Raw genomic sequence first — 22,252 nt, forward strand, 5'->3', positions numbered from 1 at the left:
AAGTAGAAGGCGGACAGTGAACAGAGAACTCTTCCTCTCTGCATAATATTCAAGTCCAACCAACGGAGTATAATGTCTCACAGACTATGAGACATTCATCTTGAATTCAAAAGCGGACAGCGGATGATATGAAGAACACTTCGTTTCTGTATTCCAATAAACGTTATTCGTACGTGACTCGTACGTACATAGACATTGAAACCGCGCAGCAACACCTCGTCTCGTTTAATATGGAAGGAGCTACCTAGGAACCTAGTCCGAGAAGTGCCCCTCCTGAGCGCTAAAATTCTAAACAGATCGCTGTACACGAGAAAAGGAGTTTACACCACATGCTTATTTATCAACAGCGTTTTGTAGAAACAAGAAAACACGAATATCAAAAAGCTCAAAACTCGCAAGAATTAAGGTTCTTATTCAGGTACTACTGCTAATTTATTCAAATAATCTACTCGCACTTCTGTCTATGAGAGTAAAATCCCCAACCAGTCTATCGTATAACGCCATGCCCATTTTCATTTTCAATCGTTGCAAAGTCTGGAACAACTCTATATGCATAATCAAAAAGCATCAAAAAACCGTCTGCTCTACTATTTGCAAAGTTTGTGCATCGATACAATTCCATTCCCCTCCATGGGGAAATGTTATCTATGACTCGTCATCGGTGTCTGGCGGGTGGGGTGTTCCCTTGGGGGAGCTGAGCCTGTTGGGTGTTAGTTGGTAGTTTTGCAATTCAGGGGGAAAAAACTTACCAGTTGATGTGTCTCAATCTTCTTCTGACCTCACGCTCCTTCAAGTCCTTCTTGGTCATCTTCTTCTTCTTCTTGGCACGGAAAGACAGAGGTTTATTCCCGTCGTCCTCGGCACCACTGTTCACAGCGCTAGACATGGCGCTGTTGGCGGCGGTGCTGGCAACACTGCTGTTGAACCCACTGGAGGGTCTGCTCTCCTCAAAGCGGTCGGCAGAGACAGCGAGGTGACCCTTGTGGGTGACACGACCGTCTGCAACGTGCCATTGCTCTGGGCAGAGAGCGCCGACGAATTCTTCGTTGTGAGAAATCATGACGACTCCTCCCTTGTAGTCACGAATAGCAACCGCAAGACCTCCAAGAGAATCACGATCCAAGAAATTGGTAGGTTCGTCGAGAACAAGCAAATGGGGGTTGTTCCACATAGCACCCGCCAACACAACCTTGACCTTCTGACCTCCTGAAAGACCAGAGATCTCGTTGTGGTTTGCAATCTCGGGGTCAAGACCAAGATCCTCGAAATGCTTAGAGATGACTTTGGGAGAGAGCTCACGGAATCCGAGACCCTCGCGGGAGGCTTCATGATCGTCGAAATCTTGAATTAATTTAGTGAAGCCGAGTTCCTTCAGGGTCTCTGCTGAAATCTGGGTGTTGTATTTGGGAAGCATGTTGACCCACTTGACTTCGTATTGGAAGGTCTTCTTGTATTTTTGGCGACCCATGAGCGATTCGATACGCTTTGGGCCCAGTCCATCTCCGATATCAACCATCTTCTCCATCTGAGCTTTGTCTTCGGGAGAAAGAATACGGGTCTGCTTCATGTGAACCTCACGGTCGTCACCGTTTGCGTAACGCCATTGGAGATATTGGTTAGGTGTCTTCTCAAGATGCATCTCAACGTGCTCGAGGGCGTGTTGCTTGATGTACCCGATACGAAGATTGGGGTGCTTCTCCACTTGTCCAGTTGTAGGAACAGTCTCGCCGGTCAAAAGCTTAATCAAAGTCGACTTTCCAGCACCATTTCCACCAATAATGGCTGTTCGGGATGACAGCGTCAGCGAACATGAAACGTTGTGGAGAGATGGCTTCGTGGTTCCAGGATAAGTGTAAGAACAGTCTGTCATTCGGAGAATGGCCTTTGTGTGTGATTTGACACCAGTAAGAATACCAGGAGGTGGGAACTTGAACTGCACAAGAGAATCCGACAAAGTATAGTAACTCTTTGCCTCTGGCTTTTGCTTGACAAATGCAGCCAAGTTACCCTTGTAGCAGGCCAACTTCTTTCCTGGCTCGTAGTGGTAGATGTCTGTGCATACTGCATCAAGGAAAGCAGAATCGTGGGACACGATCAAGCTGGTGATTTCGGTGTGTGACTTGAGGTATTCTTGCAGCCATTTGATGTTTGCAACGTCCAAATGATTCGTCGGTTCGTCAAGAAGTAAGACATCGGCCTTCATTAACATGGCACGGGCCAAAGCAAGCTTCATCTTCCATCCACCAGACAAGGATCCAACCTTCTCTGCTTGGCGACCTTGGGGACCTGCGGTAAATCCGACCTCAGCCAAGACCTCGGAGATACGCTCTATACCCGCCTTTCCAATTTCAGGATCCTTAGCAACGAATTCCAAAATGCTGATATCGGCATCCTCTCCTTGGTTGTGTTCCACGAAACAGGTTTTGAGAACATCTTGAGTGGGGAAGCCTTCGAGCTTGCCGTTTGAGATTGCACGCATGAGAGTGGACTTTCCAGCACCATTTCGGCCGCAAAGACCATATCTGTGACCCTTCAGGAGGCGGAGGTTGGTGTGAGAAAGCAAAAGCATTCCTCCGTAAGCGAGAGAGAAATCAGTGTTGACAATTTCAACCTCTCCATCGTCTTCCTTGATGGGCTGTCCAAACTTGCGATGATCCTCGTCGATGTAGAATTTCTGGACCGCAGCGCCCACAGCCTTAGCTCCTTCTGGTGCTTTCATGATGTGTTGCAGATAGGGGACGATGGATGCAGATATGCGCGCCATTTCACGATGGTTGACGTCTTCAACGACCATGGCGCAGATATATGGTCTTGCAAGTTTGAACGTGTCCAAATCACCACCGAGACCTCCAGCATTCTTGATCTCAGCCTCGAGAACCTTGGCGACGTCGTCAACTGAGGTTCTTTCGATAGCCCCGTTGGCAATGTTTCCATCATCGTCGCCCATTGCCTTGTCAATAACGGCAAGTGCACGCGCAGCCATCTCTCGGACTTCTGGGAGAGATGCACGGTCCTGAACACCCTTGACACCGGGCTTCAATTTCGGCAGGAAAGTACGAGCCTCCACTGGGTCGTGGACAAGCTTGGTCAAGTTCTCAACTACAACTACTGTCTGTCTGAGGACTTCTTGAGCAGTTGTAGGGGTATTGAGGGATCGCTCCAGGAGCGGGGTGAGCATAGCTAGGACCGGAGACGTAACGATTGCGACGAATGTGGTCTGGGAAAGTGCGTGAATAGCCTTCTGTTGTGTTTCGGTGGAAGGGTTTTGCATGGTCTTGATAAGTAGAGGAATTCTGGGTGCAACGTCGTCGTTTGACAGAAGGGTCGTCAAGGAGGTCATGGTGGCAACAGCTTGTTTCTCAACCTCGCTCTTCAAGTCATGCATACCAGCCTCGACGATGGGAATCAAACCAGCCAACTTCATACCCATGGACTCACGCAAGATATCCTTGTTGTTGGCTTCTTCCTTGCTGCTGCCGATTTCCATCTTTGCTTTATCTGCCATTCTTTGCAGTAATTTGTAACCCCCAACGGTTCCTTGCCATTTGCCGGAACGCTTTGCGAGGTATGTGTTGAGTACTGGAAGAAGACCAGCAACGAGTCCTTCAGAGCTCAAGTTCTTGAATAATTCGTCGAGTCCGTATTGTGCGGCATCGCGAACGACTGAACCCTTGTCGGAAAGAGCATCGAGAGCGCAAGCAACCATGCCTCCATCTTGGAGAAGGAGAATTACTTCGCTGATCTTTTGCTGGGGAGGTAGACGCTCAAAAAGAGCACCTAATAAGTTTTGTGCGCTTTCTCTTCGAAGTCCGTTCTTCTTATCAGCGGCGGCTTTCTTGATCTCGGCAAGGATGCCATAATGCACCAGTCCGCGGAAACCGACGGTGGACAAGAGGAGATCGCACAGAGAATAGGCTGCGGCGACTGATGCATCTGATGAAGATGCGGCGAAGATCTGGTCGAGGATAGCAGTGACCTCTGCCTGAGTCGGGGCATTGCCGTCAGAGGTTTTTGAGATCATGGTGGGTTGCTGGCGGGGTGGTGAGACTGGATGGGGCATTCTTGAGCGTAGAACGCCCGGGGAGATGGAATGATGGTGCGGCAATTATTAAATAATGTGGCAGTCTCGAGGATATGGAGCTGGAGTGCGCTGAAAGCGTTGGTGAAAATTTCGTACAAGTTTCGGAGCAAGCGTTCTTTGTTTTTGAGGGAAAAACCGTGGCCGAGGCTTGGGGTGCAGAATTCGATTGGTAGAGTGGAGATTTTTGGAGTGGAGATTTATTTGATCAGACAGATAAAATACGCTGCGATGCGTCTGACAAATAGAAGAAGAACAGTCGTGTATGAGTCTCAGCCGCGAGTGGCAGAAGACGAGAGAAAGGAGGAAGACGACGTTCAGGAGATGTAGTATGTATCTGGTGGGGGATTAAGAAAAGCGGGTGAAATTTCAAGAAATTTATTTTATCAGCGATCCGCTCGCTGATTGCGCTTGTCTTGTCTTGTCAGCCCGAACCGAAATACCATACATAGCTAGAGCTGATATGGCTTAGCTCGAGAAAATGCTGACCACCCTTATTAGCACGTGATAGTCTCGCCTCAAAATAGCCAAGGGGGACAAGGACAAGGACAAGGACAAGGCTGATGCTGATGCTGATGCTGATGCTGATGCTGATACGGATATCATATTAGCACCAATCAGAGTATTCGAATGATCGCGACATTGAATTATTTTCAAGCCTCCTCCGACGACCGGCCGTTTACGTTCTCTCTCTCTCTCTCTGTATTTATATTCCAACAAGAAAAGGGTTTTCATTCCCTCTTCATTATGAATCTCCGTCTCTATCAATAACAAGAATGGTCAAACCATCTCCAGTCGCAGTCTCTGGAGAGCCTGGTGGGTCTCTGCCAACTACAGAGGACCCCCATTCTTTAGATGGCTCTACAACAAAGGTTTCCCAATCTACCTGGCAATCCACAGTGAAATACCTCAAGACAGAAATCACCCTCGAACATGCCGATATCCCCATAATTGCCTGCTGTGTGGTGTCGGGGCTATGCGACTCCAGTGCCTACAATGCTTGGAGCTGCTTTGTTTCCATGGTAAGCCAAATCCTGTCTAGACACTGCGAGTATATGGCATTCCTAATCTTTTGACAGCAAACCGGTAACACAATCTTCCTCGCCTTGGGAGCATCTGGTCAACCAATTACACATCCCTACGGCTGGGTGAAATCCATGATCTCGATAATCTTCTTCCTCTGCGGATGTCTCTTCTTCGCCCAAACTCGACTATTCAATCCAAAGTCTCGAGGAACACTTGCGGTCTCTTTCTTCCTGCAAAGCGCGTGCATCATAGTCGCCGCGGCGCTTGTTCAAGCAAATGTTGTTCCCTCGCCTAAAGGCGTCGTCGTGGAAGGCGGAGATGATGTCGATTTCCTTGAGTTGATTCCGCTAGCATTTCTGGCATTTCAATCTGGGGGGCAGATTGTGACTTCGAGATTGCTTGGGTTCAACGAGGTCCCTACAACGGTCTTAACAAGCGTCTACTGCGATTTATCAAGCGATCCAAAAGTTCTAGCCAAGGACAATATTAAGAGAAATCGGAGGGTTTGTGCGGTGTTGGGGATATTAATTGGTGGAATCGCAGGCGGTTGGATCAGTAGGAGTGCTGCAACACTATCCACGAGCTTCTGGCTTGCCGCTGCGATCAAGATGGGAATAGCGATCGGGTGGTCCGTCTGGAAGCCAAAGTCCTCTATATAGTTCTGAATAAGTGCTCGTACTCGTCTATTGTGACACCCGGGTCATCGACTGGAATCATGGTTAATACGTCAGAGGATAATCTCTGAAAAATAACATGTATGTATATTTGTATTACATTCCATTGAAGCATACAGCCCCAGGCCTCTGATATCTTTCAGATCTGTTCAGCGAATTTGCTATTTGCTCTTTGCACTAGTTTCTTTGGTATCTCGTGCAGTGGGTGTGTCAGCGATCGACCCATCGTAGCTTCGTTCGCTGGCAGCTGGTATGATTCATGGACCTCGCGTTGTTTCAAAAGAGGTGGTGCCTGGAATGATGCTGAACGCTGTGCAACCTCTCGTGGCATAGGACCCGGCAAACCTGTCAGCTCTTGCGTTTCGAATCCGTCACTCCCTACAGCTCCCGGCAGATACAGATAGAGATTCGCCAGCTCGAAGTTGTCTGAATGCGTCAACCCTAGTCTTCGGTCCGGTATGGATGAGCTATCCAACTCGTTCATATCCTCCAGCTGTTCGGTCATTGGGTTTTGTTTTGGCTTAAAGCGTGGCCGTTGAGTTTGAATTCCATGGCACGCCTTAAGCCCTTGCTCTTCCGGCGCATCCACCCAATTCGGCAGCCTTTTCCCAAACTCCGACGCTTCGTCAGGACCAATCCTCGTCCTCCCATTCTGATGATGCCTCTGGTCATAATCCCCAGCACCCTACTTCCGCAATTTCTCGGCCTCGCTCAGCTTCTCATCTTCCACAACATGCATAGTCCCAATGAAGCTCGGACACGGCGTCAATGGCCCCGCGTACTGGTGTTTATTGCGGTACTCCAGTGTTCGTTCCGTGGCGTCTTTTTCTGAGACGTCGTGAGAGGCCCAGAGCACGTTGCACGCGGGGCAAAAATTGAAATCCCAACGTTCTTCGCTAGAGGAGGTATTGCAGTGCCTTTGAAAGGGAATTCCCGATCCCAACGAGAAGAGAGATTTTGCTTCCTGTTTCAAGCAGGAATGAATTTCTTTCGTGGCGTGTACGCAGTGTGTATGCGCGACATTGGTTACATGGCACATCTTGGGCGGATCTGTGTGGGCTTGCTGGGAGATTACACTTGATGAACGTGAAGGTGGGTTATAATTTCTACTGCTTTTGTTTTCATTTTTGTTGGAATATTGTCAAACTAGTGTTGAGTCAAGAATCATGCGCTGTGCTTCAGTCGAATGCGATTGTGCAAACTAGAAGCTACACGCACTTTTCGCTCCTACGAACAAAGACCAAGGTACTCACTCAAGGGCTTTTTTTTTTCCCCCCCTTTCAAGCTGGACATGCGATGGAAGTTCGAAGAATGTCTCACGGCTGATAGAACTTCGATATTTTGTGGAACTGAAAGACATTGCCCTCTCGGTTGTCTGGGTTTTTGATACTGTGTTATTATTATTCAACGTCACATAGTTGTGCATAAGGGTTTCTATAATGCTATTAAAAGCCTTCTATCATTATTGCAACTTGCGTGAAATCTTCGCCGATCCGAACAGGAGCCTTCTAGAGTCATCTTTTGCATTTAGTTTTGTTCTAATTGCGCGAGATCTGCTTCAGCCCTAGCAGTTCGAGCGAACCAAAGAAACCAGGGAATGGCTTTCTGAGGCTGTTCACTGCTATTATTGATCCCGAAGGCCATCTCCCTCGGAGTCACCAAATTGAAGGTTGCTCGACATAACGGGCACGATGGAGGTGTCATCCCTGGCTTCCAGCGGCAAAACCACTCCCGTAAACAATTTTCGCCATAAATGTGTAAGCAAGGCAATTGCACTGGCCTTTCCGCTGCTACTTCAGATGGCTGCTCATAAGCTTGTTGACAAATTAGGCAATTCAGGTCCTCTTGTGGAACGGGAACCGGCGTCAATATTCTATCAAGACGGCGCCTCAGCTCTTCAGTAGCCTCTCGAGCAGGCGCCTCTGGATCAGGGTGGTCTTCCTCTTCAACAGGCTCTAGCACAGCCGGCCTTGGTTCATAACGGCGGATCAGATCTTCAGCGGTCGCTTCAGGATCAGAACTGCTCGACAGCTCTTGAATGACCTGTAGAACAACGTTTATATCAGCCGGCTCTGAAACAGTCTCTGGAGGATTGGGATCATCTCCGGTACGCTCAAAGTCACGAATTCTATGCGCCAGTGCCGCATCGCGTACTACGAGGTAGAGCCACATCTGATTGGCCATGAGCTCCGTTTCCCTCCCAATAGTCATTAATGGTGCAATGAAGTGGAAGTGCCCGTGTAGTGCATTTTCAAGTTGGATTACCCAACGAGATTGCACGGTTTCGTGGCTCAGCCGCTCCAACAAGCGGGGTTTTATGTCCGGATCCAAGAGCCCTACCCCCGATTCAGATACGCCAGAGGTAACGAGTGCCGCAGCCAACCAATCGTGCATTGAAAGATTGCAGGACTTGCGCAGTGCAGCACGGGGGTGTGTGTTGGCCTTGAAGCAGTCGGAGCAGAAGCGCTTCATGTTGAATACTTGGGTTACTCCATTTTCGCAGTTTGGTGCATGTTCGCAGGGAGAATGATGGCTCGTGTCATCGTGCAAGCACTTACTGTAGTGGATAATGTGGTGGAAGCACATGATCGTGGTCAATAGTGTTTATGTGGTTGTGTTTGTGGTTTTAAAAGAGAAAAGTTCACCAATTGCACGTTCACGGGTTGAAATACATAACCCTCTATGTATTTCTGTTTGTTCTCTGTTATGTCTACTAGGTCTATAATTCTTGTTCACCATCTGTTTTTAACGTCAACTTATGACACTTTTTAACTAGAGTAAAAAACAACATTCGATTTTCGAGGCTACAGAACGGAGTCTATTTTTTTATTCTAAGTTTTTGGTTTTTTGTTCTTTGGTTTTAGCGCATCTGTCATAACCCCGTTCCGTAAACGGCGTGAGAGACAAGACAAAATACAAGCAGGGACATCTGGACTGGAGGAAGAGTACCTATAGTATTAAAATGATGCGCTGTGTCTATCATACGTATGCGATGGGTAGAGGATTCCGAAAAAAGGGGGATCTAGGTTCGAGGAGTATGGATGTGGAAAGGTGTCGGGATATGGGGATCATCAAAGCCTTTGTAGTCATAGAATCACGACACGACATGGCATGGATAAAGCCACGAGGTGAGATTATCCTTCCCACGCCACGTACTCCATTTGCAGATTTATTTACAGATGGCCAAAGCAACCCAATAAACTATCCTATTCTTCCACATCCCCATCCACAAGCACCCCTCTAACCCTAAACCCCAGCCCAGGCACCCCACTCCTCAACGCCAAACTACTACAAACAACACTAATACTACTCGCCGCCATCGCCAGACTCGCCCACACCGGATCCAACCTCACATGACTCCCGGCACTAACAACCGGATACAGCGCCCCCGCCGCAACCGGCAGCGCGATGAGGTTATACACAAGCGCCCACGCGAAATTCAGCTTGATGCGCCGGAAGACGCATTTGCTGAGATCTAAGAGCGTGAGGAGCGTGGAGAGATTGCTGGACACGAGCACGAATTCCGCAGAGGAGATGGCGATGTCTGAGCCGGAGCCAATGGCGATGCCGACGTCGGCTGTGGTGAGCGCGGGCGAATCGTTGATGCCGTCGCCGACCATAGCGATCATGGCTCGTCTAGTGGAGTGCTGTGTGCTGGGAGATGTGGTGTGGGCTTTGAGGGATTTCTGAAGGTATTGGATTTTTTCTGCTTTTTGGCTGGGGAGGAGCCGGCGATGATGTTTTCGGGGGCGATTCCGACTTTAGCGCCTATGGATTTTCGGTTAGGAGACTATTCTAGAATCGTAGGACATTGGAGGGTGTACTTACCGACGGCGTTGGCCGTGATTTGATTGTCGCCGGATAACATCCACACACTGTATTGGAGTTAGCGAGAAGGTCCCAGAGCAAACTCAGACATTAGAAAGAAATACTGACTCTGTTCCACGATCCCTGATAGCCTTGATTATGCTACGTGCCTCTTTCCTAATTGGGTCAGAAATAGCAAATATAGCGGCTAGCTGCCAGCCACGTGACTCTCTTTGCATGGTAGCAAGAGCAACAGATTTGCCCTCGAGCTTCCAAGCTTCCAGAGTACTGAGAATATCCGGTGTAAGAGATATCTCAAAGTCGGTGAACAGAGCTTCGTTACCGATCAGGATCTCATCGAGAATGTCTGATCCATGAGATATTTTCCCACGCATTCCTTTCCCAGCGATTTCTTCAATGTCCACGATTTCAGCCTCCCTAATGTCTTCGCTCTTGCAAAATGATACAAGCGCTTTGGCCACTGTATGGCTGCTATTCTCTTCGACGGCTTTAACAGAACCCAGTATGAATTCCTGTGGTCCAAAATCTGCATCAAGAGGAAAGACTTGATAATCAGTAACGGCAGGCTCGCCACCCATCGTCAACGTCCCAGTTTTGTCAAAGACGATACAATCAAGCCTGCTCGCTTTCTCAAACGCTTCCCCGCCTCCTTTGACCAGTATTCCATTCTGAGCTGCCAGTCCACCACCAACGAAGAGTGCAGTGGGTGCAGCGAGGGCCAACCCGCATGGACAGGCTACAACAAAGACTGCAATTGCGAATTGAAGGGACCAGGTAGTCCAGCCTCGAGAGCTGTCCCCCAAATAATCATCGGGCAAATCTCCGGAAACGCCCAACGCAAGCCAGATAATCCATGTAACGATTGCAATCAGTGTAACCATGGGGACGAAGTAGCCAGTAAGGGTATCCGCGATACGTTCGATTGGTGCTCGTCGAGTTTGTCCTTCCCGAACTGCTTTTACTATTTGATCAAGCATCGAAGATCCAGCGACGCCGGTTATCTTGATGGAAATCGGACCATCCTTGTTGACTGTTCCAGAGAATACTTCGTCGCCAACAGCTTTCTTGACGAGTTTGGACTCTCCAGTAAGACTTGACTCATCGAATCTTGTCTCCCCTTGAACGACGATCCCATCGCAAGGTGGAGATCCTCCCTGTAAAACCCTGACCACATCATCAAACTCGAGTAAATCAACGTTGATGCTCTGAACAGATTCTTTATTTCCCCCGTTCATCAAGTCTTCCCTTGCAAGAGTGTCGCTTGATTCCGATTCAGACTTGGCTGAAACAACCAGAAGGGCTTCAGTGGGTCTCAGTTTCCCAAGCATGGTTACAGCATCTCCGGTCTTAGACTTGCTATAAGATTCTATCAGACGACCGATCAGGAGGAATAGAGTCAAGAATACTACCGAGTCGAAATAAAAAGTACTGTTGTCCGGCACCAGTGGAGGGCTGACACCTGCAGCGATGAGCTGAGCTACTGAAGAGATGTACGCAATCGACGTTCCAAGTGACATGAGCATGTTCATACTTCCAAATCGGTAAAACCTCTGCAAGAATGGAGTCTTACTACCAGGTCTCCACATTGATCTGATCTCTTTCAGCGCTCGGATATGGAAAACATCGGCACACAGAAAATACACTGGGGTTGCCATAACAAAGAGAGCCCACTGTGATCTGCTGACTCCGGCGTGCAAGGGCTGTCCAAGAAACTTTCGGTCCGGGTTGCTGGAAGGCACGAGACTCATGTAGACGATGCCGATTATGAGGGTTGGAATGGCAATAATCAGAGTGAGGATTACTCTGTACAGTATTCGGAATTGTTCCCGTCGATGGTTTTGATGTGACCGCTCTTCAAGGGTTGGGGGATGGTAGATTGACGGAGTGAGGGACTCGTTGGCCTCTGAAATGGCGGCCATGATGCTTCTGATGGTAATATCTGGCACATGTGGTGTGTAGCTGATCTTCAAAATAGGATCGCGAATATCTAGGGGCTTTTCAACCTTTACACGGTCTCCGAAAGCATTAAGAGATACCAGTACTTTTTCCGGGCAGTGCCCGCAAAACATACCGTCAACTAATATCTCGAGGGTCCGGATCTATATATAGGTCAGCAAAGCTCGATTGAAAATGTCTCAAAACCCCCGAGGCGTTTGAAAACGCTGAAGTCAACAAAGCTTTCACGTACCGTCTTTGATGAATCATCCTGCAGCTTCTTAATATCCACGACGCTATCGATCGTCGCTTCATATCCAATATCTTCGATTGCCTCAACGATATCATTCTGGTGTTCTTCGCCCAGGAAATCGACCGTGGCGCTGTTTGATATGAGGTTGACGACAACATTTTGGATCCAATCCTTCTCCTGGAGCTCTGATGTTATGGCCCCTGAGCAAGCCGCACATGTCATGCCGCCTATAGCTATGGACGCTCGCCATATCGTTTCGGATGCATTATTAGATTTTACTACGACAAGTGGGATATCTTCCTGGCGCTTGGCAGTATCGCCTGCCCGTTCATTTTCGATAGATGAGGGCTCGGCAGCCTTTACGTCTCTTTCCAGCCGACATGCTTCACAATTGTCCAGGTGTCGTTTTGCAACTTTAGATTTTGCTGGCTCGTTATCAAATTCCAATCTAGATATAAACCGGTCCAGGTAACCGATGTTACTGTTGCCGGTTTTGTGCGCTTTGCGAGTAGTGATCGTGGTTGGTTGTTTCGTGTTGGTTACAATATCGGATACTTCGAATCCAGCCTCTTCGAGAGCGTTCTGTATCTTCCATATGGGGAGGGATATCTCGTGATCGACCGTCACCCAGGAAGTCACGAGCGACGGTGATACGGAGCTTGGCTGGGCTACCAGATGGGAGAGGGTATCTTTGATATGGAACACGCACGAGGGGCAGTGTAGATTCGACAGCAAAAAGGAGGTCGTCGCCATATTGTCCCACTTGGACTAGTGAATTATCTTGATGAATGCGATGCGATATGCGATGCAAGATGCACTGCTATGCCGCTCACCTTTTGACCTTTGCAAGATGGTGAAGGAGCGCAAAAGATCAAAGATGAAGATGGAGATGGAGATGGAGATGGAGAAAAATTTGACGGGCAGGAAGGACAGAGATACTGCCAGAACCTACCGCTATACCTCGTCGTCGTAAATAGTCATAAATAGCAAGATGTCATTGATTGGCCAAATGCAGCATAAAATGCGCAAATCCGCAAAAACCTCGCAGATTGGTTGGCGGCGCACGTGACTATTAATTAAAGCATTTACCTGTACGCTGTTCGAATATGCCATATTTGACAGATCTCATGCAAGGGTTAATAGTCACCCAAGTCACTGATGAGAGTATACTGTTCCAAAATATATACTGAGTTTTGAGGTCGCACCTGGTCACGAGGTGAGTCTCACGAAGGCGGGGTAGCGGGGCGTTATTGCGGGGCACGGACGGGTACTTACCATACGCTATTTTGTTAACTCACCACTCTATCAGTTGAATATTCAGCACCCAGTCGATCTCAAACACATCATTGCTCTGTCAAACGCAGCATAGTGCAAGGGATAAGGCTGACACACGGGTCGAGCTTCTTATATTAAGTCAATAGAAACCGTCTTGTAAATCATACTATTTTTTATCAGAAACCAGAAGCTATCTTGCGGCTGAGACCGGAGTTCAGTTTCCCTTGCACCAATGGAAAAAGAAGCAATATGGGGCATTTCTTGGCATTGCAAACCCAATCAACTTGTCAAATCTTAATGCCATATTGGTACGTTTCTTTCTGCTTACGATTTCCAGTATTTTGATCTAAACAAATAAATTAAACGCTCAACTTCGATGGGACATAGTTATAATCTATCTTATAGCCGTGGCTACTATCGTAAACCTTTAGGTAGCATTTGTAATAGAGTACTTGAAGGCGGACGCGGAGTTGAATGGTTGTTAGCCGGTTGTTCTGTCGCTTATCAGCAATTTAAGCAAAAAAGGAAAGAAAAAATCTGTTAATCCAAAAAAGCTAAAAATGAAGTTTGAAAATGGGCCTAATCCGGGATCGAACCGGAGACCTCTTACATGTGAGTCCTAGCCAATGGCGAGTAATACCCAAAGCAAGAATTCTACCACTGAACTATCAGGCCTAAGATATTTTTGAAACCTTATTATTGAGTTAAAAACGCTTATTTTACAATATTCAAGTATTAAGATCTTCTGCGCTAATACTCGGCTAATATTTTCCAGTCCGAGAATATACCGAAAGTGATATGATTCTAAAGTTCTTTACTCTAATATCATGACAAACAAAAGTTACAGGTATGTTCATTAAAAGTTCCAATACTACTGACAAATCGCGATTGATTCCCGTGACCCGTTTAGAAGACATCAAGACAAGAAATTTCTCAGCAACCCACACAAAACATTCATATCCTCTCATAATCCATATAATTCAATACTACCCAGCGGACCCTTGAAAGTCCACAACACTATCAAACCCCCAACACTATTCTCGGCCTCCTTAAGTGGACAGAAGTCGGGTTCTCCATCTCAGTTACGTTGAATGAAGAAGACGGCGTCACGAAGGCCGTCGCATATATTGTAGTCGTTTCATATACTGTTGTCGTCAAATCATCAGAGTTTGCAGCAGCAGCCGCCGTCAAATTCGTTTTCGAGATCACAGGTGCTGTAGTAATGATTGCGGTTTCGGATGTAGTGAAAACAATAGTGCCGTCATCGTCGGTGATTGTTGGAGTGGCTGAGCTGGTGTTTAGAGCACGTCTGTTGGCGATTGGGAGGATGGGGTTGGGTGGACTGGCAGCGGGACGCTTTTCTATCTGTGCGCCGTCACTCTGCGGGAATGCAATGTGTGCAATTGCGATATCGACGAAGATAAGCAGCGGGGAAAGGCTGGCTGTGAAACTACTTATTTTTTAGAGAATAGTTAGTATAAGCGGACAGGCTATCAAGGAGTAACCTTTAACGTACAGGAAAGGACGCATAGCTATTATATCTGACTTGAAAAAGACTTAGTTAGAAAGAGGCTGGGACGTGGTTAGTGTACGCAACCCAACTTTGAGGTAAGAAATGCAATTTTCAACGGGAGCGAAAGGGAAAGCAGTCGAGTTGCTGTTAGACTTTATGGACAAGACTGTTCTTCAACACAGAAGTCTGAGTCACCTCGACAGGTACAAATCTCGGAGGTTTGATTTCATGTTCAAACATCCATAGTAATAAGCTGTCTACTAAGAGTCGCAAACATGAATCTAATTACTTCCATACCCGAAGCTGCTATTAGGGTGCCTATCATGCAATGATTCTAATATTGCAAGCGCTGATCTTACTGCTCTAAGAAATATGCCTCATTGAGACGGTAATGAAAAGGAAAGATCGCGTTTGCGCGTAATTACCGGAATAGATCACAAGAAATAATAATATATAGGGGTGCAGATCTTGTTCTTTTTTGCGTAGACCTCCAAATTATTGAATGTACACGTGAAACCCGCATGTTTGCTTATGTGCCACAGTCAAAGAATGGTCGAGGGTTAGGTAATTTGATTCCGGAGTAGTACTATAAAAGAAACTTGGAACTTCGAATGTTCAAGTATGAAATTTCGTTTCTGTTTAAATGCAGCGCAGATCTATAAAGACCAAATAATTATTCAATTCTGTAGCAAACAAGCAACCTCTGACTACAGCTAAAAAGCCAGGGCTTCCTGGGAGCGAAGTGTGGGTAATGAAATGGGCGTGGATGAGAGGAGGTGCAGGCTAGTTGAAGGGCTGATTTGAAAGGGAGCATTGAAAAGAAAGTTTGAAGTCATATGCTGTCAGGATATTCGAATTCAAAAAAATACCTCGCTATCAACCTCGACACCATCCATGAATCCAACTATTCAGAAGCAAAATCCACCCAATGCAAATGGCATAATATTTCAGCCTCCCACCCGCTAAACGCCCATGCATAACCTTTAAACAGACTTCCAAACCGATCCCCTAATCGAACAAGAGGGATACAATGAATCGTAATTATAAATTATCATCCGTCTGCGATCGCCTAAGCACAACAACATATGCAGTTTTCCCCTGAACTTGGTTGAAATTTGCACGTGTCACTTGCGCGTCGTCGAACTTATGCCATGTTGACGAAATACCCGCAACATCGACGTGTCTGGCCACAGTCCAGTAATGGCCTTGGTTTGCACTAGCCCCGATATGGTGCACAACAGCGATGACCTCGTATTTGAAAAGCCCGGCCTGTCCTCTCTCCAGAACCGGCTGACCCATCTTCCCAGGGTGGTGGGGCGCGTCTGGTAAGAAGATGTCACCTAGGTCAAAGGGCCCTTCCGGAAGCTCGACGTAAGTGTCTATTTTTCTAGTGTCGCCGAAGAAGTCGAATTTTTTGATGTTGATGACGAGGTAGTCTGGTAGATAAGTCATGTAGACTTGGGATCTTCGGGCGAGGTTTTCCCAGCTAGGCCGTTGCTGGGCCTTGCAGTTGTCGCAGTTTGCATACACCACATCAGGTTCCTCACCATATTCTTGACGAAGCCATTCGTCGAGTCTTCCTCGGATTGGAGTCCTTCCGGCACTGTCACGAGGAATAACACACTCTACTTGGTTGAAAGAGGTGAATGTCCGGGTCTCATGACCGCATTGGGTACATTGCTTGAAATAACCAAACTGGCCTTTCATGTGACGGCTGATTGGGGAGTCGTATTGTCTCTTTTCCGCCTTCCAAGCAACCTGTGCAGCAACGAAGCGTGGAAGCTCGAGCATTTGCCTTTCTTCCTCGTCCATCTGCGCCTGGGTTCTCCTTGGTTCAATCACAGCGCGATTAGGATTAGTTTCGTCTTCCAAGACCTCGGTCATAAAAATAAGGAATTCGGTAGCGTCATGTTGGCGGGTACCACCAAAAGCGTGCCCTCTTGGGGTACCATTGGGACTTGTTCCCACATGAAGCGCATTCACGTATCTCTGAGTTGAGTCAGCATATTTCGAGTATTTCGAGCGCCACAGCGAATATACATACCGCAAAAGTCTTCGGGGTTACCCAGTCGTAACTGCCAGCCCACATATAAAAAAACACATTCTTGAGGTTTCGCACCATGATTTGCGGAGGATCAGAGAGTTCCGCTCCTTTCCGTGGTATTCTTTGTTTTGGTGGGTACTCGTATTTTAATATGTAATTTCGCAGAAAAGGTATGGTGGCTAACATCTGAATGGTTGAATTCATGTAACAGAGGTTCCCAGGGTTGTGTAAGCCAGTAAGTCCTGGAGGCTTTTTTGGTAGTTCGATCGTAGTCGCGGCATGCGCGGGAGTGTACGTGACCGAGCCTCTTTCTGAAATACCGCTTGATCGCTGCCTTGGAAGAGCAGGAGGAGGCCGGGCTGGGGGTGTAGGAAATTCTTCAGTGAGTGGGCTTTCAACCAAAATGGTCTTATCCCCGGACATCATCGATTCCTGGATAGTTGAGACTTCAGGAAAGCGCCGCATGAAATCATCAGTCGTCCTAGCATAATAAAGATTTTCGGACTCGCCATCCGGCGCGACTGCAGGACTTCCGACTGTCTCGTCATTTCTCAAAACTTCGTCCCACTTGGTTTCTTCATCTTTTGTAAAGGGCCGTGATTCAACCCTTCTTGGAACGAACAGCGGTTTTCTAGAACCCCTGTTCACTGCCACACGACCAAGGGGCCGAGCGGGTTTCAAACTCGTTGCTGTAGACCGTGGACCCGAGGATGATGATTGTAGTGAATTGTGGCCAAGGAGATCAATCCAAGCATCCAAACCTCCAACCAGAAGCATTGGCTGACGCTTCAATCGTTTCTCGTACCCATAATCATACACAGCAGCGGAAAAATTACAGAGATCGTTGTCGGAAACGTCTCCCGAGGTGATTGACGATTCAAACGATGAAGAAGACTGGTCATAGAATACAACCAGGTCAAACTCATGCCTTTTGCTATACAACGCTTGTTCAGAATCGGGCCCAAGAATCAGCCGCTCTTCTAGCTCGTCACCTGACACGCCATGCCGTAAGGACATTGGCTCGATGCAAATAATAGCCTGTGACATGATATGGCCACTGTCGAACTGAGCTCGGGTTCTAAGATCAACGAGTAAGACTCGCAGGGCCTGTGAACCCATTTTCAGGTACTCATAAAGATCTTCGGCCTCGATGGTGCTAGCGTTAGGTATGTTAATTTCTGGGCGCTTCTTTTTGGGTGGAGCGGAAAAGGCATTGACAGAGTGGGCCGGCGTGAAGTAATCCTGCCTATCATCAACCAGAATAGGCGTACCACGAACCGTAGAAATTGGAGGAGCAGAGTTCTTCCTCCCACTACTAGTATATGAAGAGCTCCTGGGGACACTGGAAGGAAGATTTGCTGTGGATGTAGTATCAGTGTTTCGAGCCGGGCTATTGTATATAGGATCTGGTGCTCTTGGCATCGAAGGCAACTCTAACGGGAGTAGTTTGGGGCGTGGAAGCGTGGTAGGTACCGAAGGCATCTCCCGTGGCCCTGTTGGCCGATTGATTGACTGGGATGATATTGGAGGGTTGGGGGTTAGTTCTGAGCGGTCAGGTATCGAGATGGGCTGGGTCCGTATCCTTGGATCTTGAATAACACTATTAGATTCAGGGCTACGCAGACGTGCAAAACGCGCAGCTAAATCTGGCTGAATGGCATTTCCATGAAGTGCATTCGGTTTGGGTTGTATTGGAGGCTTCCTTTTTGGCGGTGTGACTGGGTGATCTAAAGATCCAACTTGGCCACCATTTTGCAAGCTATATGAAGAGTTGCCACGTATTGAAAGCGTTTCCACCGAGTGTGTTCGCGCATGGCCATTGGTAAGGCCATTCAGATTCCGAGATGAATTTAATGACCCTGCCGATGGAGATTTTACTCCATTTCTAGCATTATTCTCCTTGATAATCTCCTTCACATCGTCGAATTTCTGCTGTTGAGCTCGAATCCTTTTGGTCAGGCCCTGGTATAGACGGTGCAAGTCTCCTCGATCATTCTGTATTGATGGGTAATCTTTATGGCGAGGAACGATCTCGACTGCTACAATAGACGCCTTTATGTACTCCTGGAGTGCCAGGTCTGGACGTCGAAAGTCGAGGTTGGTATCAGCACTCTTTGCAAACTGCTCGCCGCGTTCGAGGATGGTGCGTAATGGCGACTGTGGATTTATATCAGGTCTGACCGAAACTAGTTCCTCGAGGTGGGGAAAGACACGGTTCACGCCTGTTATTGTATCGACACCGGTAGATTTCCTTCCCTTTTCCGTACTAATGGGACCTCCTCCATATAGGGAAGAAGCGCGCGAGTGGGGAGGACCCCCCAGAACAGCAGGACTCATGACGGCGTCTGGCGGACGAATTGTCGAAGCATATCGAAGAGAGGCTTTGGAGAGAACAACGGGTATGCCGAGAGTATTAGAGGATATTCGATCTGAGAATAAATTTGTGAGGACGGGATTTGCGAAGGGTAGGCTGCGCAGCGGATACTGTATTCGTTCATTCAAGTCGGGGAGAATGACTAGGATGTTGGATAATGAAAGAGCAAATCAAGGCAAAGGCAAGGCAAAGGCAGGGAAAAGGCAGGAGAGACAAGGGAGAGTCGCTCATATGTTTCTTTATTGGGTATTGTGTGTTCTGTTGTGCCAACTGCATTCCTGCGTGGTTTTTTAGATTCTTGACTTGAATAATGGAGATATCTGGCGGATCACATTCTCAATCTCAATATTCCTCGGGCGCCGCTGCCAAGTCGATCAACCATCCTGGCCTGGAGGCGGGGCGGAATTTGCTAGACTGGGTGACGCGGGATCTAACCATATCTGTGGCGGCAACCACGGCGCATTACGCAGTGGCTAGGTAGGTACCTAGGTATCTAGCAAACCAACAGAACAGCTCTCTGCCCGCTTCTTTCACTTACGACGCCTATATTCAAACACGTCTACCTACGACGACTGTACCCTAGTATCAAAAAGAAGACATAGAATCTTGGATGCTGGCAATTTACACTCGATTCCCACCGATCACCTCACTTCACCTCACTCACGATCGAAGTACGAACGAATACCACCATCTCATTTCGAGTTTCTACAGCTATCGAGAATCCAACTAAAACCTAGCAGAATACCACGCCTTTCTCCCACAGTTATTTCCGGCTGCGCGTGGCCAAAATGATGGCAGGATGGTTTGCTTCCACAAACTCGGCGCTCGATGAGCAAATCGATCGGGCTACGTCGAGTTCTTTGTACGCCTTCTATCACAGCAAAGCTTGGAATGGCTGCTAACTCTACCAGGGAGGATATCGCCCTCAATCTCGAAATCTCAGATGTGATACGGTCTAAGACAGTAGGATCCAAAGAAGCGATGCGGTCCCTCAAACGGCGGATAGGCAACAAGAATCCCAACACTCAACTCAGTGCTCTTCATGTTAGTATACTCTTTGAATCGTCAGAGCAGTTACTAATTAAATGCACAGCTTACAGACACATGTGTAAAGAATGGCGGCTCACATTTCCTGGTTGAAATTGCTTCTAGGGAGTTTATGGACAATCTAGTATCACTATTAAAGGCCTATGGTCCGGCGGCGGTAAATGATGATGTCAAAAACAGGATACTAGACTTGATTCAATCCTGGGCGACGGCTACGGAGGGTCGCTACGAATTATCCTACATTGGAGAGACATATAAAGGCTTGCAACGAGAAGGATTCCACTTTCCACCAAAAGTCGAAGTCGCAAGCAGCATGTTGGACAGCAGCGCAGTGAGTACTCTAGACTACTGATGTTCCCTCTTCTGACAGCATTACAGCCCCCCGAATGGAGCGACTCCGATGTCTGCATGCGTTGCAGAACTGCCTTCAGTTTCACGAATCGAAAGCATCACTGCAGAAATTGTGGCAACGTCTTCGACCAACAGTGCTCCGCTAAGAGCATACCTCTACCCCACCTCGGAATTCTACAGCCTGTTAGGGTTGATGATGGTTGCTACATAAAATTGACTGACAAGTCAGCCAAAGGTGGATCTTTCAGCAACAGCCAATCTGTGCATAAACCTAAGCATCATGCTTCCATGCAACCTCGAAGCGCAAGGGTTGATGAAGGATTCGATGACGACCTGAAGCGCGCATTGGCTATGAGCCTCGAAGAGGTAAACAATCATTCTGGAGCAGGTTATGTTCCACAGGCGAAACTGCAAACCAAGCCTCAAGTTACCCCCGCCGCAAATCCTTCCGCAAGCAAACCTGCCGAGGATGAGGATGATGACTTGAAAGCTGCCATTGCTGCATCTATTGCGGATATGGAAGAACAAAAGAAAAAACATGCTGCAACGATAAAGGAGCAATCGGCGAATCCAGGGACAACCTCATCACCATTCGTAATACCCAAGAATGACTACGAACTCACACCAGTTGAAGCAGAGAACATCAATCTTTTCTCGACGTTAGTAGACAGGTTACAAACACAACCGCCGGGGACAATACTTCGTGAGCCTCAAATCCAAGAACTTTACGATAGTATTGGTACACTTCGACCGAAACTTGCCCGCACTTACGGAGAGACTATGAGCAAGCATGGTAAGTTTATCTAGAGTTTGGTGTAAAGCCATGACTAATACATATAGATGCTCTTCTGGATCTTCACGCTAAGTTGTCAACCGTTGTACGTTATTACGACCGTATGTTGGAGGACCGCTTGTCGAATACCTACAACCAACACACGATCGGCGGATATAATCTTCCTGCTCAGCGCCCTGCGTCAACTATGTATCCAGCCTTGTCATCAAATGGTCCGAATGGAGCTGGCCAGGCAGAAAGCTTTTATACTGGAAATGCCCCTCAAGAATCATATGGACGACCTCAGTCTACCTACTCGTATCCACCTCAGCAGAGCCAATCTGGCTACGCTTCAAACCCTGGCCCGAGTTATCCAAATCCACAACAAAGGAGTGATAGCTACAACCCGTATGCCTCTCAGCAACAACCGCCTCAACCCCAGGCGACGCCATATGCTTCCCAGCAGCCTAGCTATGCATCTGACAGCATGCCTCCGCACCAATCCAATCCACCTATGAATGCTCCTCAACAACAAGCGCCTCCGATGAATACCCCCTCGCAACCGGTATCGAATTACGTGCCGTCGGAGTCAGCTGTAACACCGTCTACAGATCCAAATGCAGCATTTTATTACAATAACACGCCACAAGTACCTCCTGCACAGCCAGTATTAGAACAGAATCATTCGCAATACCCTCCTGTGCAATCCCCTCAACAATTCCACACCACTGTCCCGCAAGCAGCACCTCAATCACCCCAGCAATTCACGCAACAGCCCCAAAATCCGCAAGAGCACCACGCCCCACCGCCTCAACAGCAGTCTGCGCAACAACAAGCTCCATACTGGCAAACCCAAGCTCAAGTTTCTGCACCACAGCAGGCTTGGCAAGCTCCTGGGTCAACTTATGGTGGGTATACGCAAGAATCGTTCCCTTCGGCACCGCATCATGCACCCCAGCAGAAGATAATGGAAGAGAGCTTGATTGATCTATGAAGGGGATAATGGTACGGAGCGATGGCGTTGGGTCGAGCTTAAACTCGAAAATGTAAATTCTACGACGGACTCAGATTTTGTGGGGGAT

At 47.8% G+C, this 22,252-nt stretch overlaps 5 protein-coding genes and 1 non-coding gene across 6 annotated transcripts; 2 read left to right on the top strand and 4 right to left on the bottom strand.

Annotated features, from left to right (window-relative positions):
* Positions 1–645: 645 nt before the first annotated feature.
* Positions 646–4,060, bottom strand: NEW1 ([NU+] prion formation protein; the record flags this gene model as incomplete). The annotated part of the gene is made up of 2 exons (XM_031145273.1): positions 646–700; positions 750–4,060. 2 exons carry the CDS (start codon positions 4,058–4,060, stop codon positions 646–648), a joined length of 3,366 nt encoding a protein of 1,121 aa, XP_031009840.1.
* A 794-nt stretch (positions 4,061–4,854) lies between these two features.
* LHYA1_G000281 (uncharacterized protein) lies at positions 4,855–5,763 on the top strand (the record flags this gene model as incomplete). The annotated part of the gene is made up of 2 exons (XM_031145274.1): positions 4,855–5,100; positions 5,158–5,763. The coding sequence occupies 2 exons, from the start codon at positions 4,855–4,857 to the stop codon at positions 5,761–5,763; spliced, it is 852 nt and encodes a 283-aa protein (XP_031009838.1).
* Positions 5,764–8,984: 3,221 nt separating this feature from the next.
* Positions 8,985–12,547, bottom strand: HMA5_1 (putative copper-transporting ATPase; the record flags this gene model as incomplete). Its single annotated transcript, XM_031145275.1, has 4 exons — positions 8,985–9,537; positions 9,607–9,653; positions 9,711–11,705; positions 11,795–12,547. The coding sequence occupies 4 exons, from the start codon at positions 12,545–12,547 to the stop codon at positions 8,985–8,987; spliced, it is 3,348 nt and encodes a 1,115-aa protein (XP_031009839.1).
* A 1,097-nt stretch (positions 12,548–13,644) lies between these two features.
* LHYA1_G000283 lies at positions 13,645–13,744 on the bottom strand. The gene has a single exon. It is a non-coding gene; the product is annotated as a tRNA-Pro (tRNA).
* A 1,879-nt stretch (positions 13,745–15,623) lies between these two features.
* DOA4 (Ubiquitin carboxyl-terminal hydrolase) lies at positions 15,624–18,963 on the bottom strand (the record flags this gene model as incomplete). Its single annotated transcript, XM_031145276.1, has 2 exons — positions 15,624–16,571; positions 16,627–18,963. 2 exons carry the CDS (start codon positions 18,961–18,963, stop codon positions 15,624–15,626), a joined length of 3,285 nt encoding a protein of 1,094 aa, XP_031009798.1.
* An 825-nt stretch (positions 18,964–19,788) lies between these two features.
* On the top strand, positions 19,789–22,164 carry VPS27 (Vacuolar protein sorting-associated protein; the record flags this gene model as incomplete). The annotated part of the gene is made up of 5 exons (XM_031145277.1): positions 19,789–19,862; positions 19,912–20,044; positions 20,094–20,378; positions 20,426–21,191; positions 21,239–22,164. The coding sequence occupies 5 exons, from the start codon at positions 19,789–19,791 to the stop codon at positions 22,162–22,164; spliced, it is 2,184 nt and encodes a 727-aa protein (XP_031009799.1).
* Positions 22,165–22,252: the final 88 nt, after the last annotated feature.

Source organism: Lachnellula hyalina, assembly GCF_007821495.1.
Source record: "Lachnellula hyalina strain CBS 185.66 chromosome Unknown contig00002, whole genome shotgun sequence".
Lineage (NCBI taxonomy): Eukaryota > Fungi > Ascomycota > Leotiomycetes > Helotiales > Lachnaceae > Lachnellula > Lachnellula hyalina.